The sequence below is a fragment of the Mesoplodon densirostris genome, chromosome 10 (genome assembly GCF_025265405.1).
Source record: "Mesoplodon densirostris isolate mMesDen1 chromosome 10, mMesDen1 primary haplotype, whole genome shotgun sequence".
NCBI lineage: Eukaryota > Metazoa > Chordata > Mammalia > Artiodactyla > Ziphiidae > Mesoplodon > Mesoplodon densirostris.
The window spans coordinates 108637849-108651444 of NC_082670.1; the positions used below are offsets into that span (position 1 = coordinate 108637849).

Here is a 13596-nt window from a genome sequence, read left to right on the forward strand (position 1 = left end):
ACTTATGTAAGGAGAGTGGTGAGAGAGGGACAGTAAGTCGGTGTCTGCTGGGCACGTTGCGGGGATCAGAAGGGCCACAGAGCAGGACCAGAGAGGCAGGGGAGAGGCCACCGGTAGGGATGGTCCTGGTGGCTCCTCCCTCAGGGTGTCAGTGATGGAGCGAGCTGTGGTGTGACATTAAGGCGGGGGCCGGTGGCTACTTCAGCCATTTCCAGAGGCTCCCCCTTTGCAAGCATGGTGCTTCGCCGTGGCGACTTGCTCCGCCACGGGGCCTAACCGATGCCGGGAACTCCGGCTGCAGGCGGGAAGCACAGGCCAGTGGGAGAAGCAGCTGACGTGTGTGATTCAGGATCAGTCAGGACAGACATGTACTTGGGATAGACACCAGGAACTCGTGCCTGAACCATGACAAGTTTTCTCCTTAAAAGTTTAGGCCGTTCTGCTAGACTCCATCGTCCCACCTCCATGACGGCTAGGTGTGGGGTTGCCAGTAAATAATGGCCAATGGGAATTGAATGAAAGGAATGTGTGCCACGTAGGCGGTGCCCTGAAAAGTATGGACGTGCCTTGCCCTTTTCCCCTCTCTGCCAACTGGTGACTGTGGGAGCAGCCACCCTGAAGGAAGAAATGAAGTATTTTGATATTTGGGGGGTTCCCTTCCAGGCTGACAGCCACTTTCAGACTAATCCTTAGTATTTGGTGACATCACTGAGTTGCTGAAAGAGTCTTTGCCTGGAGCCCACTACTCGATCTTCAGTTGTGTGAACCAATGAATTCCCTTTAGTGTTGCAGCCAATAGTCAGCCTTTCTGGTACTTGAAACTCAGAGCATCCTGATCCACTTATCTTGCCACAGTCGGCTACGTGTCCTTCCTCTCTAGGCTCACACCGATCCTGTCTTTGCCCATGTCAGCTGTCCCTGCTGCCTGCAGAACCCTTCTCCTCCATCCAGCCACCTACTCCCCTGTTCATGCCTGCTTATCATTTAAGGCAGTTCAGACAGCCTGGATTCATAACCCGATCCCAATGCTTCTTAGCTCTGTGGCCTCAGATGACATACTCAACCTCTCTGTTTAATTTTTACTCTGCTGTGAAATTGGCCTAGGAGTATTTACCTTCCTGTTCTCATTTTACCTCATCCACGAAATTGGGACATTTGCCTTAAGGAGCTGTTTTTTTGTTTTTTTTTTTTTTTTCTTTTTTTGTGGTACGCGGGCCTCTCACGGTTGTGGCCTCTCCCGTCACGGAGCACAGGCTCCGGACGCGCAGGCCCAGCGGCCAAGGCCCACTGGCCCAGCTGCTCCGCGGCACGCGGGATCTTCCCGGACCGGGGCACGAACCCGCGTCCCCTGCATCGGCAGGCAAACTCTCAACCATTACGCCACCAGGGAAGCCCAGGAGCTGTGGTTTTAAAGGAGACACTACACACAAAAACTGCTCAAAACAGATCTATGTAAAGTTCTGAACTATTTCAAAAACAAAAACCCCAAGCACTGCAGTCAGATCTAGTGTGTGGGCTCACCTAACTCCCATGTACCGTCAGCTGGCCAGGCTCAGGGGCTTGCAGGGCTTTGTAAAAGCTCTCTTAGGGGATTCCCTGGTGGCGCAGTGGTTGAGAGTCCACCTGCCGATGCAGGGGGCACGTGTTCGTGCCCCGGTCCGGGAAGATCCCACATGCTGCAGAGCGGCTGGGCCCGTGAGCCATGTCCGCTGAGCCTGCGCGTCCGGAGCCTGTGCTCTGCGACGGGAGGGGCCACAACGGTGAGAGGCCCTCGTACCACAAAAAAAAAAAAAAAAAAAAAAAAAGCTCTCTTAGCCTTTAAATCACTAGGTTTAAGATCGACAGGCCTGCCTTACTGTAATCCTCTCGTTTTCTATGTCCACCTCCACACCCACCTCAGGCACAGGTCTGACATGGAAGATTTTATGGCTGAATAAAGGGCACGTACAACAAGGCTATGCTTGCTGCCTTCTGTTCGGGCCAACAGTCCCAGCTGATGCTGCTTCCTAGTGACCCTGTGTGCTGTAACAGCATTTTTGTAGTAAGCGTCTCTGTACTCATATCCTAGTATCAACCATCTATATGTCTATGTATTTTCTCTATAGATCCGCAGTAAAACTGTAAAACATGCTAAAATTAGGAGATTCACTATCAAGGGACGTGTGATCTGGAGGAAAAGCCAAGGGTGTGGGTTGCCTGCAGAACCCTTCTCAAAGGACAGATGCCTTTTGGAAGAAATTAGGTGTGTGACTCATGGGTCCCCTCAACCATTTCAGCAGAAGCCAGGAAGAGAGATGGGATTATCCAGAAATGATCCGTGGAGAAACCTCTTGTGTAAGAGTGAATTCCCATGACATACACAGGAGACTCCCTAGGCTAAACATTTTACACCAGCAGAACCGCTGCCAGCTTGGACTTCGAGGGACAGAGAGGGGACAAAAACGAAAGGCTGTTCAACTCCCGAAATTGTAGGGGCAGCAAAACAGACTGATGAAAGTAGGCAACCGTGAACAGGTGCCACCCTTCATGGGAAAGAATGGATGTCTCTGGGGGAGGCAGCTCAAGCAGAGGAAATGCTCAGGCCTTAAAACCTAATACTGTTTGCCCTGCTGGATTCTGTAACTGGTTGAGACCAGTGATGCCTTTTCCTTCCACTGTCTCCCACTGTCAAAGGTGGTGTCCTTTGTCCGACTGCTGGTGCCCTATTGATTTGGGGGAGCAGATAACTTTAAAACAAGTTATAAAACCCCAGACAGGAGTTTTGCCCTGGGATGGATCATACCCAGATCTCACCCATACCTGACTTAAGACAATGAGGTTGGGGACTGTGGAGCCGATGACGTGTAGATGAGACTTGAAGACTGTGGTGGGCTGACACGCTCAGGGACCTTAGGACGAGGTGGATGCACTGTGCATGTGAGACGGCTGTGAATCTTGAGGGAACACAGTGCAGCCTGAGGCAGAAGCACACCCTCCCCCTTTACGTACATGTCCTGATCCCCAAACCCTGTGAAACGCTACCTTATATTGCAAAGGACTTTGTAGATGGGAAAGTAATACAGTGGTTGATTCCTTGTGATCAGAATAGATGTTGGAGCATTCTGTTCTTAGGGGAAAATAAGGATGTGACAATATGAGAAAATAATAATAAAAAGTAATTCATAAAAGGCCATGAGTTTGTGATTTTGCTAAGAAAAGTCAAACGTTTACCAAAAAAGTTATGGATACTTCTGATTATACAGGTGTGTACCTATTTTGCCTGTGAAGAAGTGAACAGAAACATATCAGTCAAACAATCCAGAAAATTTATAAACTATACAAAGAACGAAAAGCATGCTCAACACCTGTGGCCTACTATAAAAACATATTTTAAGAACCCTTCGTTTCTTGAAAAAAGGGTTCCAACATCCAAAATGTCTGAAAGATAGCAATTATAAGAGACTCATCGTGTAGTAATGTATTAAGAGGAACTGTTCTGAAAGAGGATTCAACCTCACTTCTAGAATCTCAGGTTTTAATCGACTTTGGGCTTCTGTGCCCCAACCTAGAGTCAACCAGCCAAAAATACCAGAAACTCCCATGCTCATGATGAGATGGCATTCTCTTGGGTCTCATAGGAGTATTAACATCCAAGAAAAGAATAAAAATGGAGTATGGTAAAATCCTTAGGAAGGGGTATGACTGGAGCATCCCAAAGTTGTAAGAAAAATTTTAGTTATTAACAAAACTTTAATGCATTATATTTATAGTGTTTGTTTCAAATTGTCAAAGCCAAATCGCGTTTCTAACCAAAGTCTAAATTGTGAACTAATTGGGAATCAAGATCTAAATGCCCAAGAAAGACTGATTTTCAAAATGTGGCTCAGGTTTAGCCAAGAATGCATTAAACACACTTTAGAACAGTAGACGGCTCCCCCCGCGCACCCCAGCCCTGGAGAGTGTCTCCGCAGCAGAGCAGAGCCAGGGAGCTGCTGTTGTCCCTGGTGGGACAGGGCTCTTCTCCAGTTCCCTGCAGCACCACCTCCTCCACTTCCCAGCACAGCAGCTTCACCCACATCAGCTATTGCCTTCCAGCCTCCGGAGTCAGCGGCTGCACACTAAGTGTCCCAGAGCTGGCTCAGCCAGTCCCATTTCAGACTTGCTCAGTGCTGACAGGTATTCCTCTCAAGTGGCATGCAATCCGGTGGCACAGCAGGAAGAGTTTGAAAACAAAGCATAGGTACCACTGATTATTCTACCAAGTGCTAGGCCCTTTGCCAACGTCGTCTCACGTCATCCATCATAGTGATTCTTCAGTGTAGGTTTTTTTTTTTCCACTTTACAGATGAGCTTAGAGCTACCGGCTGTTTCAAATACGAGCGAACAACTGACCTAGAGCCGAGATTTCAATGTGGTCCGACACCACAGCCCATGCTGCCTGCACGATGCTACATAGCTTCAAACACGAGCAAGGCCCTGCTGCTAAAACCAGAAGGGTTTTGGAGGCCTGGGTACAGAGGCGCCAATAACCCTTGTGGGAGGTGAGAGATCACTTAGTCCGGTTTTTAGAAGTCACACATAACTCCTGGGGTCTGTGACTGAAAACTCTGACCTCTGTCTTATCTGCTCAGGTTCACATTGTAGAATATTTCACCCAAAATATCAGTGGATAAGCAAATGGTCTCAGCTAGGAGACGAGTGTCACCTCATCTGTGGTAAACGGGCCGTATCATTTGCAGTTTCACTTTCCCAAATTAAAAATACCGCCTGGAGGCAACGAAAGCAATGCCCATCCCTCCGCATCAGCCAGGAATCTTCTCCTGACCTTGAAATGTTCATCCGGGTCTAATCAGCTCTTGGGTCGAAGGCTCCCCAAAGCTCCAGTGACCAAATAAGGCAGCCCCATAAATGGCAGGAACATCACCTAAGCACCAAGTACTGAGAAAATGTGCCTCCTGCATGCATCTCGGTGGCCTGAGCAGGAAATATGAATGTAGGTCAGGTGACACGAGTGCCCCATTCTCCTTTCGGGGAACTGCTGACCACTCCTCCCCACGTGCATCCACCTTAACCGCAGCCAATGACTATCCTGACAGGGGGCACAAGAGGGCAAGCTCACTGCAACTAGTAACATCTAAACGGAACCCGACGGAAGTGGATGCTTACTGTGGGAAGGAAAAGGCACGAGGGAGGACGACTACAAGCGCAGGTAGCCGTGCTTATGAACGAAGTCCATCTCAGTGAACGGGGGACCTCCTACTGAGAGGTCACTGAATTCATTACCTCTGCCACCAAATTATCTTTGCCCAAGCTTGGTGACGTCGTAATGTCCTCTGGGGAGGACAAGAGTAGTCAGGTTCCAGGCCATGGTTCACACTTCACGTTGCAAAGTATCTTCCATGGAAAATGCAATGATGAAAACGGGGAGCCCGGACGGGCGGAAGTGCATGCACACTACTCAGTGCAGCTGCCTTGTGGCCGCCTCAGGCCCACTTAGGAATTTTTTCAAGCGCAAGAGTAGAAATGGAAGTGTGAAAAATACGTTTATGATTTTGAAGACATTACTATGACCATCCTTGCCATCACATACGTATCAGCTAGCTCAGGGGACAGGTCTGACGCCACAACTTGCTACCAAAACCTTTACTAAGAGATTACAAGTAGTTAAACTCCTTGCCAAGGTTTGTAGTGGAGGTGGAAATGGATAGATGGGAAGCAGTTATGTTTAATGAATGCTCTTTCAGTTCTATGGCAAGCAAAAGGGATAATTAGATGTACATAAACCACTGTAATTTACACCATAAGCTCTGGACTGAGCTGTTCTCAAATTCCAACCATGCTACTGAGGCTATGACCTTGCTTCCTTATCCCGGTAGCTGTCAATCCACTGACACCGTAGAATCACCGGGAAGCTTATAAAATACTGCTCAGGACCCACTCTGAGAAATTCAAGCCAAATGCCAACATCTCGTAATTCTAGTAAAGAAGTTCCTTAACACCTACTCCATAAAACTGCTGTTAGGACTGACGCTTTTAAACGGCTTTAGCAGTTACATGCTCTGCATGGCATGCACTTAAAAGTCAGAGATGTAGCCCTTAATACTTCAGGTCACATACAGCAAATGGAACGCCTAATGCTTATTATTACATATCAGAGTCCAATACAAAAACAATGTAGTCAAATTCTTTGGGAGAACTTACACTTTCTTCCAGTTTTAAAATTATGGAGTTAAGGGACTTCCCTGGTGGTGCAGTGATTAAGAATTCTCCTGCTAATGAAGGAGACACGGGTTCGAGCCCTAGTCTGCAAAGATCCCACATGCTGCGGAGTAACTAAGCCTGTGAGCTACAACTACTGAGCCTGTGCTCTAGAGCCCGCGAGCCACAACTACTGAAGCCCGCGCGCCTAGAGGCCGTGCTCCGCAACAAGAGAAGCCACTGCAATAAGAAGCCCGCACATTGCAACAAAGAGTAGCCCTCGCTCACCACAGCTAGAGAAAGCCCACGTGCAGCAAAGACCCAATGCCACCATAAATAAATAAGTAAATAGAAAGATAAATAAATAAAAATTTTAAAAAATATATGAAGTTTAACTTAAGACTGTCGCAACCAGTACTAATTCATATTAAGGCAAACACATCCCGAAACAGGGAATAAGAGACAGATGATAAAAGACAAATATGTGCTAAAAACTTCTTTGACCAAAATTCTCAAGATTTTGCTTCCAACGCTTAGAGTAGACAAGGTTACAAATGTACTTGTAAAAGACAGCATAATCTGAATGTTTTCTGGAAGAGTAAACCACCCCAAAGCCCTGTGCTACTAATCAAAGGTAAACGTGCAGTTTTTTGTTCTGCACTGGACTCCTGAAAACACAAAACACTGTGCACAGGGGCCTCGGATGTCACCAAGTCACTAAGTTCATTCCATCACTGTGGCCTTTCATTGCAATACAGCATACAGGTTCTGCGGGGAGGACTGGAATTCCTGACTTATCTACGGCACGGAAAGGGAAGAATCTTCTCAGTTGCTTTTAAAGTGTTAAAGCAAGAATGCACCAGTCAAATTAGCATTTCTAAAACTTGTTTTGCTAGATAAGAAGTAAGATGCAGGCTCTGTGGTTCTCACAGCTAAAAACTATTAACAGTGTGGCTTTCTTTGCTATGTGTATCTAAATTAGATGGAATAGAGAATTAAATGAGCTACCCACCTGCAGCTAGGTGGACTTGATCTCCTGGGAGACAATGTCTCACTGCCATTAGAAGCCAGGAACCTGACCTCCTGACCCTGGAACTGCTACATGCTAAGGACACACTATTCCATGAATAATTTAACATATAAAATAGTCAAAATAAATGAAGCTCAACAGCTACAATCTTCCCAGACAAAATCCTTCAAGGCACTCTTTTCCCTACAACTTCAACAGAAATTTGACTATTTCTATTAAGAAAATCAACTTTTCCTTAATGGGTAATATTCAGTATTTACCGGGAACCTCAAAACCATGAAGGGCACTGTATCACTCAGTACAACCTGGTTTTGCTGAACCAGGGAGCAACATTCTCCATTTCTCCCAACTGCGTAACAAGTTTATGAACTCAAATCAATATCTGCACGGGGGACACTAAATGCTAAAATCATCAAGTGAATAGATAATGGAGACCAAGATATTCCTAACTATTCAAGGGAAATGCACATCACTACAAAGAAAAAAAAAGAGGCTGCCTTAAATGATCAAGTTCTGTATCAAGAGTAAAACTGATGTAATACAACATTACACACTTTGAAGACATTCTCGCCAGCACAAGTTCAAGCTGACCCTAATCATCAAGCCTGTAGACCAGGAAATAAAGGGGATATAAACCAGTGAAATGACACCAAAGAAAATCAATTAGTAAATATACGACACTCAAGAAAATCGTGCCAGTCTCAAAAAAAAAAAAAACAAGCTTATGAGGCGGGAAAAGTTGGTAACTGTTAGGAGAGACTGAGGAAACGTACCAACCAAATGCAACTTACAAACCCGGACTGGATCCTGGTTTGGGAAAACTGGCTATGCAAGGCTTTTTTGATACAACTGGGGCTATCTCAACAGTTGTGTTAGGGATCAGATGGTACTAGGGAAATAATGTCCAATTCCTTAAGCATGACAGTGGTATCGTGATGCTGAGAGAGGACATCCTAGTTCCCACAAGATGCATGCCAAAACACTCACACCTACAACTTACTCACAAATGCCTCTGGACAACTGTTCGCTGTTAAATCTAGGGGTGGGGGCACGTAAGTGTTCACTGTACTGGTTATTCTAAATACCACTTACAAAACCCTTCAAAACAGGCTTGTAGGCAAGAGCTCCTCCTGGTCCACTCACTGAAGTCACTGATCGAGAAGCTTCAAGAAGCCGAGGAGAAATAGCTATTCTACAAGTATGCAAAAGGGAGGCAAACCCTAACAGGTGAAAGATGCTACCTCCAAACAAGCCTCACTTTTGACAAAACCATTCATGTATCAAGGCAATGTTACTATCTGAAAACTGTTTTTAAAAAGTAGCCTTAAGGGGGCCTCCCTGGTGGCGCAGTGGTTAAGAGTCCGCCTGCTGATGCAGGGGATACGGGTTCGTGCCCCGGTCTGGGAGGATCCCATATGCCGCGGAGCGGCTGGGCCCGTGAGCCATGGCCGCTGGGCCTGCGCATCCAGAGCCTGTGCTCCGCAACGGGAGAGGCCACAACAGTGAGAGGCCCACATACCGCAAAAAGAAAAAAAAAAAAAAAAAAAAAAAGTAGCCTTAAGGACTTCCCTGGTTGCACAGTGGTTAAGAATCTGCCTGCCAATGCAGGGGACATGGGTTTGAGCCCTGGTCCGGGAAGATCCCACATGCCACAGAGCAACTAAGCCCACTCGCCACGACTACTGAAGCCTGTGCACTCTAGGGCCCGCTCGCCACAACTACGGAAGCCTGTGCACTCTAGGGCCCATGTGCCGCAACTACTGAACCTGTCTGCTGCAACTACTGAATCACACACGCCTAGCACCCGTACTCCACAACAAGAGAAGCCACCGCAATGAGAACCACACACACCGCGACAGAGTACACCCCGCTCTCGCCAGAACTAGAGAAAAGCCCGCACGCAGCAACCAAGACCCAACATAGCCAAAAAATAAATAGAATTAAAAAGATATCTGAAGAAGCATTTAAAAAAACACAAAGTAGCCTTAAAACCAAGTTTGACAGCAAAGCATTATGCCTACGCAAAGTGCCCACTGGCTCCTAGCAATTAGCTCAATATCCCTGTAAAACACATTTTCTCACTGGATTTGTTCAGTCATCAAGGTCAATGCAATGAAATGCTACCTTATGAAAACACACTTTGTGGTCTGTTTCAAATAGGTCCTTAATTATGTGCATCAAAGGGTCTTGAACAAAAGGCAACTGCTAGGTACTACAAACGTAGCACAAAGGATGGTGCTACGCTGGAACAAAGCAGTTTTAGAACAAAGTAGTTTTAAATATCTTGTTTGCTGTTTTGTTTCCCACTTGAGGTTGGAAACCTTGGGGGAAAATAACCTCATGTGTACTGGCCCCCAACCCTGAATTTAACTGCATGTAACAGTGATGTCTTTGAAAACAGGGCTTCCCTTACACTGTCTCATGCTTGTGCTAGAAACTAAAAAAAAAAATCAAAAAGAAAGTAAGCTTGTACTCATAAGGAAATGAACCCATGTCATGATTTCATTTTCTTGCCTGCTCTGGACTATTAATTTGACCAAGCTGGAATTAGCACAGCACAGCTGAAACACCAAATCTTAACACTACAGTGATACACCAACACAAACTGACCAGACTTTACAAGGAGGGTGAAAAATGCACAAAACATCCAAGGTGAAATCACATGGCAGTATGAAGGGGGAACAAAGGAACTAACCTGGGGAAGCAAGTGCCACTAACTGTATGTAGTTTGGGGTGGGGTGGGGGGACGACAACAAAGTATAGAGGGCATAGGGTAGGAAGCTTACTTTAAGTTCCCGGCTCTAGGCACCCTTCAAGCAAGTTAAGCTTCTAGTAACTCACCTATAAAGTGAGTTCATTAAACCAGATAACTTCTAAGGTCCATCTCAACTCTAGCTCAGACCCTAGGAAAAAAAGAAGGAATCCAACATTTCAGATCCCCGTGAAGCCCTGGAAAAATATGAAATGCTAAAACAGCAATGGTGTTAGAACTGTTCAGAATGAACACAGAGCCAAAGGCCATCATTATAATGAATGGATTAGAACGAATTAAATTTTCTATATCCCTGCAAAACAACTGACGCCAAAGTATATGAAGCCTGGGCTTCCTTGTAACAGCTATTTTTCATTATTGAAGACGTGACTTAGTACAAAAAGAAAAGTCCAAACTGTGAGCTTTCAGTCCTCCACATTCCCCCGTTTAATATGGCATTTGGCACTATATACATTAATGAAAATCTGAAACAAACAGAAAGAACTGTAGTCAAACTCCCCTTCCTCCTCCAGCTTTATTGGATAGTTTAAAATTACATTTCTATTTTCTAGGACTTCAGTTGCTTTTTCCATCTGACTTTTAAAAACTGATTACAGCAAATGAAACACAGTTGTCTAAGTGATATAGTATACAAAAATAACATCTTGATTTCTGTGAAAATGCATTTCTCTGCAATTCCTGAATAGCTCCAAATTATGCTAGCTCTGAGCATAGATGTTTACTCTGGGTTTTAGATTTAGTCTTTGAAAAAATGTGTTCTACACCTTTGCCATCGCCATCTGTTTACCCAGCATCAACGCTGCGGGGAAGTCGTTCCTGTTCAGGCTTTTATCCCAAGTTTTCTCGCACAGCCGTTAACACGCATGTTTGGTTTTTATTTTGTTTACTCCCAGTCAACTGTATGTCCTATGTAGGGCCTGATACAGATGTTACTTGATGTTATTTAACAGCTACTGAGGTCAGACAATCCAAGGCAGTCATTATGCTAAAATTAAAGTTATTTATGGAAGCTCATGGACACTTCCAGGATTGGTTTTTACCTCCTACATGGGAACATATTCGAGAAACCCAGAATGGGCTTAGCGGTCTGACTCAACTCTTCCCATTCATCAATCCCTATTCACCAGTGGCGCGGAAAGGGGGTTCTTTAACAAAGCATTATACATAACACCTCTACCAAACTAAACATAAACTTTTTTTTGTAGTTAAATGCAGGAAGTCGGTTTTTTTCCACCCCTTTCCTCCTTTTACACGGCAAGTAAAGCTCACTGGCCTGGGAGTAGCCTCTATCTGCCAACCTTTGGCCAGTGAAGAGGATTCAATCAGAAAAGGAGGGGCGACAGAGGACAGTAATTAAGCCGTGGCCTCGATCGTGCACTCCCGTGCAAGGTGCCCTGACTCGCCACAGCGGTAACAGTTGACTTCACTCGTCTTGCTGCAGTTGATGGCTACATGACCAGTCTCGCCACACCTAAAGAAAGGAAAGGAGAACAACTTCGTTAACAGCGCTCAGAAAATGCCGAACTGGACTAAAGCAACAGTTACTGCAGAACACAACGCAACAAAAACCAGTACAATTTTGTTTTCCGGACAGTAAGTCTTATTATCCCCTAAACTAAGACCAAAAAGGAGGAATTTGATGGCGAAGCTACCCAATTGTGCAGCCTAAGGCATAAAACCAAAACCTTTGCCATAAGAGTCCAACCAACACCACAACCAAAACACTGGCCAATGTTATAGTTTCATACAAATTAACCCCTAAGGTTTCACAGGTATATACATATCAAAACTTATATAAAATTTGACACTTTCACGTGTACATATTATTATATGAAACAGACAGTCAGAGCCTTCTGGTTTCATAACAAAAGATTTGTGTGTATGAAGTACACGGTTTTCTACAAAGTATCTGAGAACCCCAAATTATTATAACAGAACATTTTTTTTGGCGGTGGGGTGGGGTGGGGGGCGCCCACCCTGCACAGTAGGCGGAATCTTAGTTCCCTGACCAGGGACCAGACCCATGCCCCCTGAAGTGGAAGCACGCACCGAGTCCTGACCACTGGACCGTCAGGGAAGTGCCAACATTCTTATTGAGACCATTAAAAATTCCAAAGTTGTGCTGCATGCTGCCCAGCTGCTATAAACCACCAGGCATCACAGCAGGACACTGCCCAAGGCAGAGAAAGTTGGGCTATGCAGGCCGGAAACCTCTCCTACAGTCGCAGCCACCTCAGGGAATGTACTATCCCCAAGGCCCTCCCATGTATAGTCAACTCACTCTCCAGGAGCCCCTGCAGTGAGCTCGCCGCCAGCAGCAGGCCAGCAACTCACCTATAGCACTTCACTTTGGTGCAGTCTTTCTGAATGTGTCCGAACTCTCCGCAAGAATAGCACTTCTGCTCGTCTGCGTGGTCACAGTCGCGGGCCAGGTGGCCGGGTTTGCCGCAGTTGTAGCAGCACTGCTCTCGCTCCCGCTTGGGCTCCTTGCAGTCCTTGGCAATGTGACCTCCCCGGCCGCAGTTATAGCAGGCTTCAACAATAAGGAAAAGAAGCAGACCAAGACTATAAAACCTTACAGACGCCGCTACGTTTCAAACCATACAGCACACACCCTCACAGGTGGAAAATGTCTTTCAACGCAGCAGGGGATGCTCGCACGAAGAGGAAGTGTTAAATGCTTACCATCCTCCTGAAGATCACAATCCTTGGCAAGGTGACCAGACTCACCACAGCGGTAACAGATGTCTGGAAGAGACGAGGAAACAAACTGGAAACCTATTTGGGGCAGAAACAAAAAGAATTTGGCTAATTAGACCAGTCTTGATACTTATGAATACTGAAGTACTTCAAAATTTTTTATTCGACAAAAATACCTCTATCCGAGGTAAAACCACCTCTGCCACGGCTTCTCATTCCACGACCACGGCCCCCACCAGTGGGGCATTCCCGGGCCCAGTGGCCAGATCGTCCACACTTGAAGCATTCATTACTGCTCATGGCTGCAGCCAGATCTTCAAAACATTAAAAGTGACAACATTGAACCACTTGAAATTACTTTTAGCTTTTATTCCCCGTTTAGTGTATTTCTGGATAATTATTCTGGAGAAAAAAAGCCAACCAATATATTGGTTAGAAAAACAATCACATAACTATATATTTAGGCATTATATATCTATTATGAAATATATTAAAAGTGAAAAACACATTAAAAACATTATACGTTTTCATAAAACTTGTGATCTTTATAATCATTAAGATTATGCATACATGTTAATCCCATCATTAATGAGATGACGGGACTTACAGGGTTAGTATCCATGAATACCCATTATTATAAATAATCAGTAATACCTCACTCCAGGTCCAACTTAATGGACATTTTCATGGTTACAAGCCAGTAAACTTTACTGTGGGCAACTGGAAGTCATTTACTGGTTATAAAATTGGAATAACCCAGTGGAGCTGTAGTATGGATTCTGAGAGAGGATGAAGAAACACTCTCCTCTGCGCCCTTAGCACCTAACACAGTGCCTAATTAAACTGCAGCACTACGTACTGATTCAGTATTTAGAGCAGACACGTTAGAAAAAAGGCAGGCAATTTTGTCTCCTTA

General features: G+C 45.3%; 1 protein-coding gene across 6 annotated transcripts in view; it reads right to left on the reverse strand.

Moving 5' to 3' along the window:
- Nucleotides 1–10382: 10382 nt before the first annotated feature.
- Nucleotides 10383–13596, reverse strand: part of CNBP (CCHC-type zinc finger nucleic acid binding protein) — a 53498-nt gene continuing 50284 nt past the window's right edge. For 3 of the 6 annotated variants that reach the window (XM_060109627.1, XM_060109625.1, XM_060109624.1), the window contains 4 exons: nt 12857–12994; nt 12666–12758; nt 12315–12516; nt 10383–11451 (listed from right to left, as the gene is read on the reverse strand). In XM_060109627.1, coding sequence (XP_059965610.1) covers nt 11334–11451; nt 12315–12516; nt 12666–12758; nt 12857–12980 — 537 coding nt within the window. In that variant the 5' untranslated portion in view covers nt 12981–12994 and the 3' untranslated portion in view covers nt 10383–11333. The remainder of the gene's footprint in view (nt 11452–12314; nt 12517–12665; nt 12759–12856; nt 12995–13596) is intronic. The other 3 variants (XM_060109629.1, XM_060109630.1, XM_060109628.1) reach the window with 3 other exon arrangements.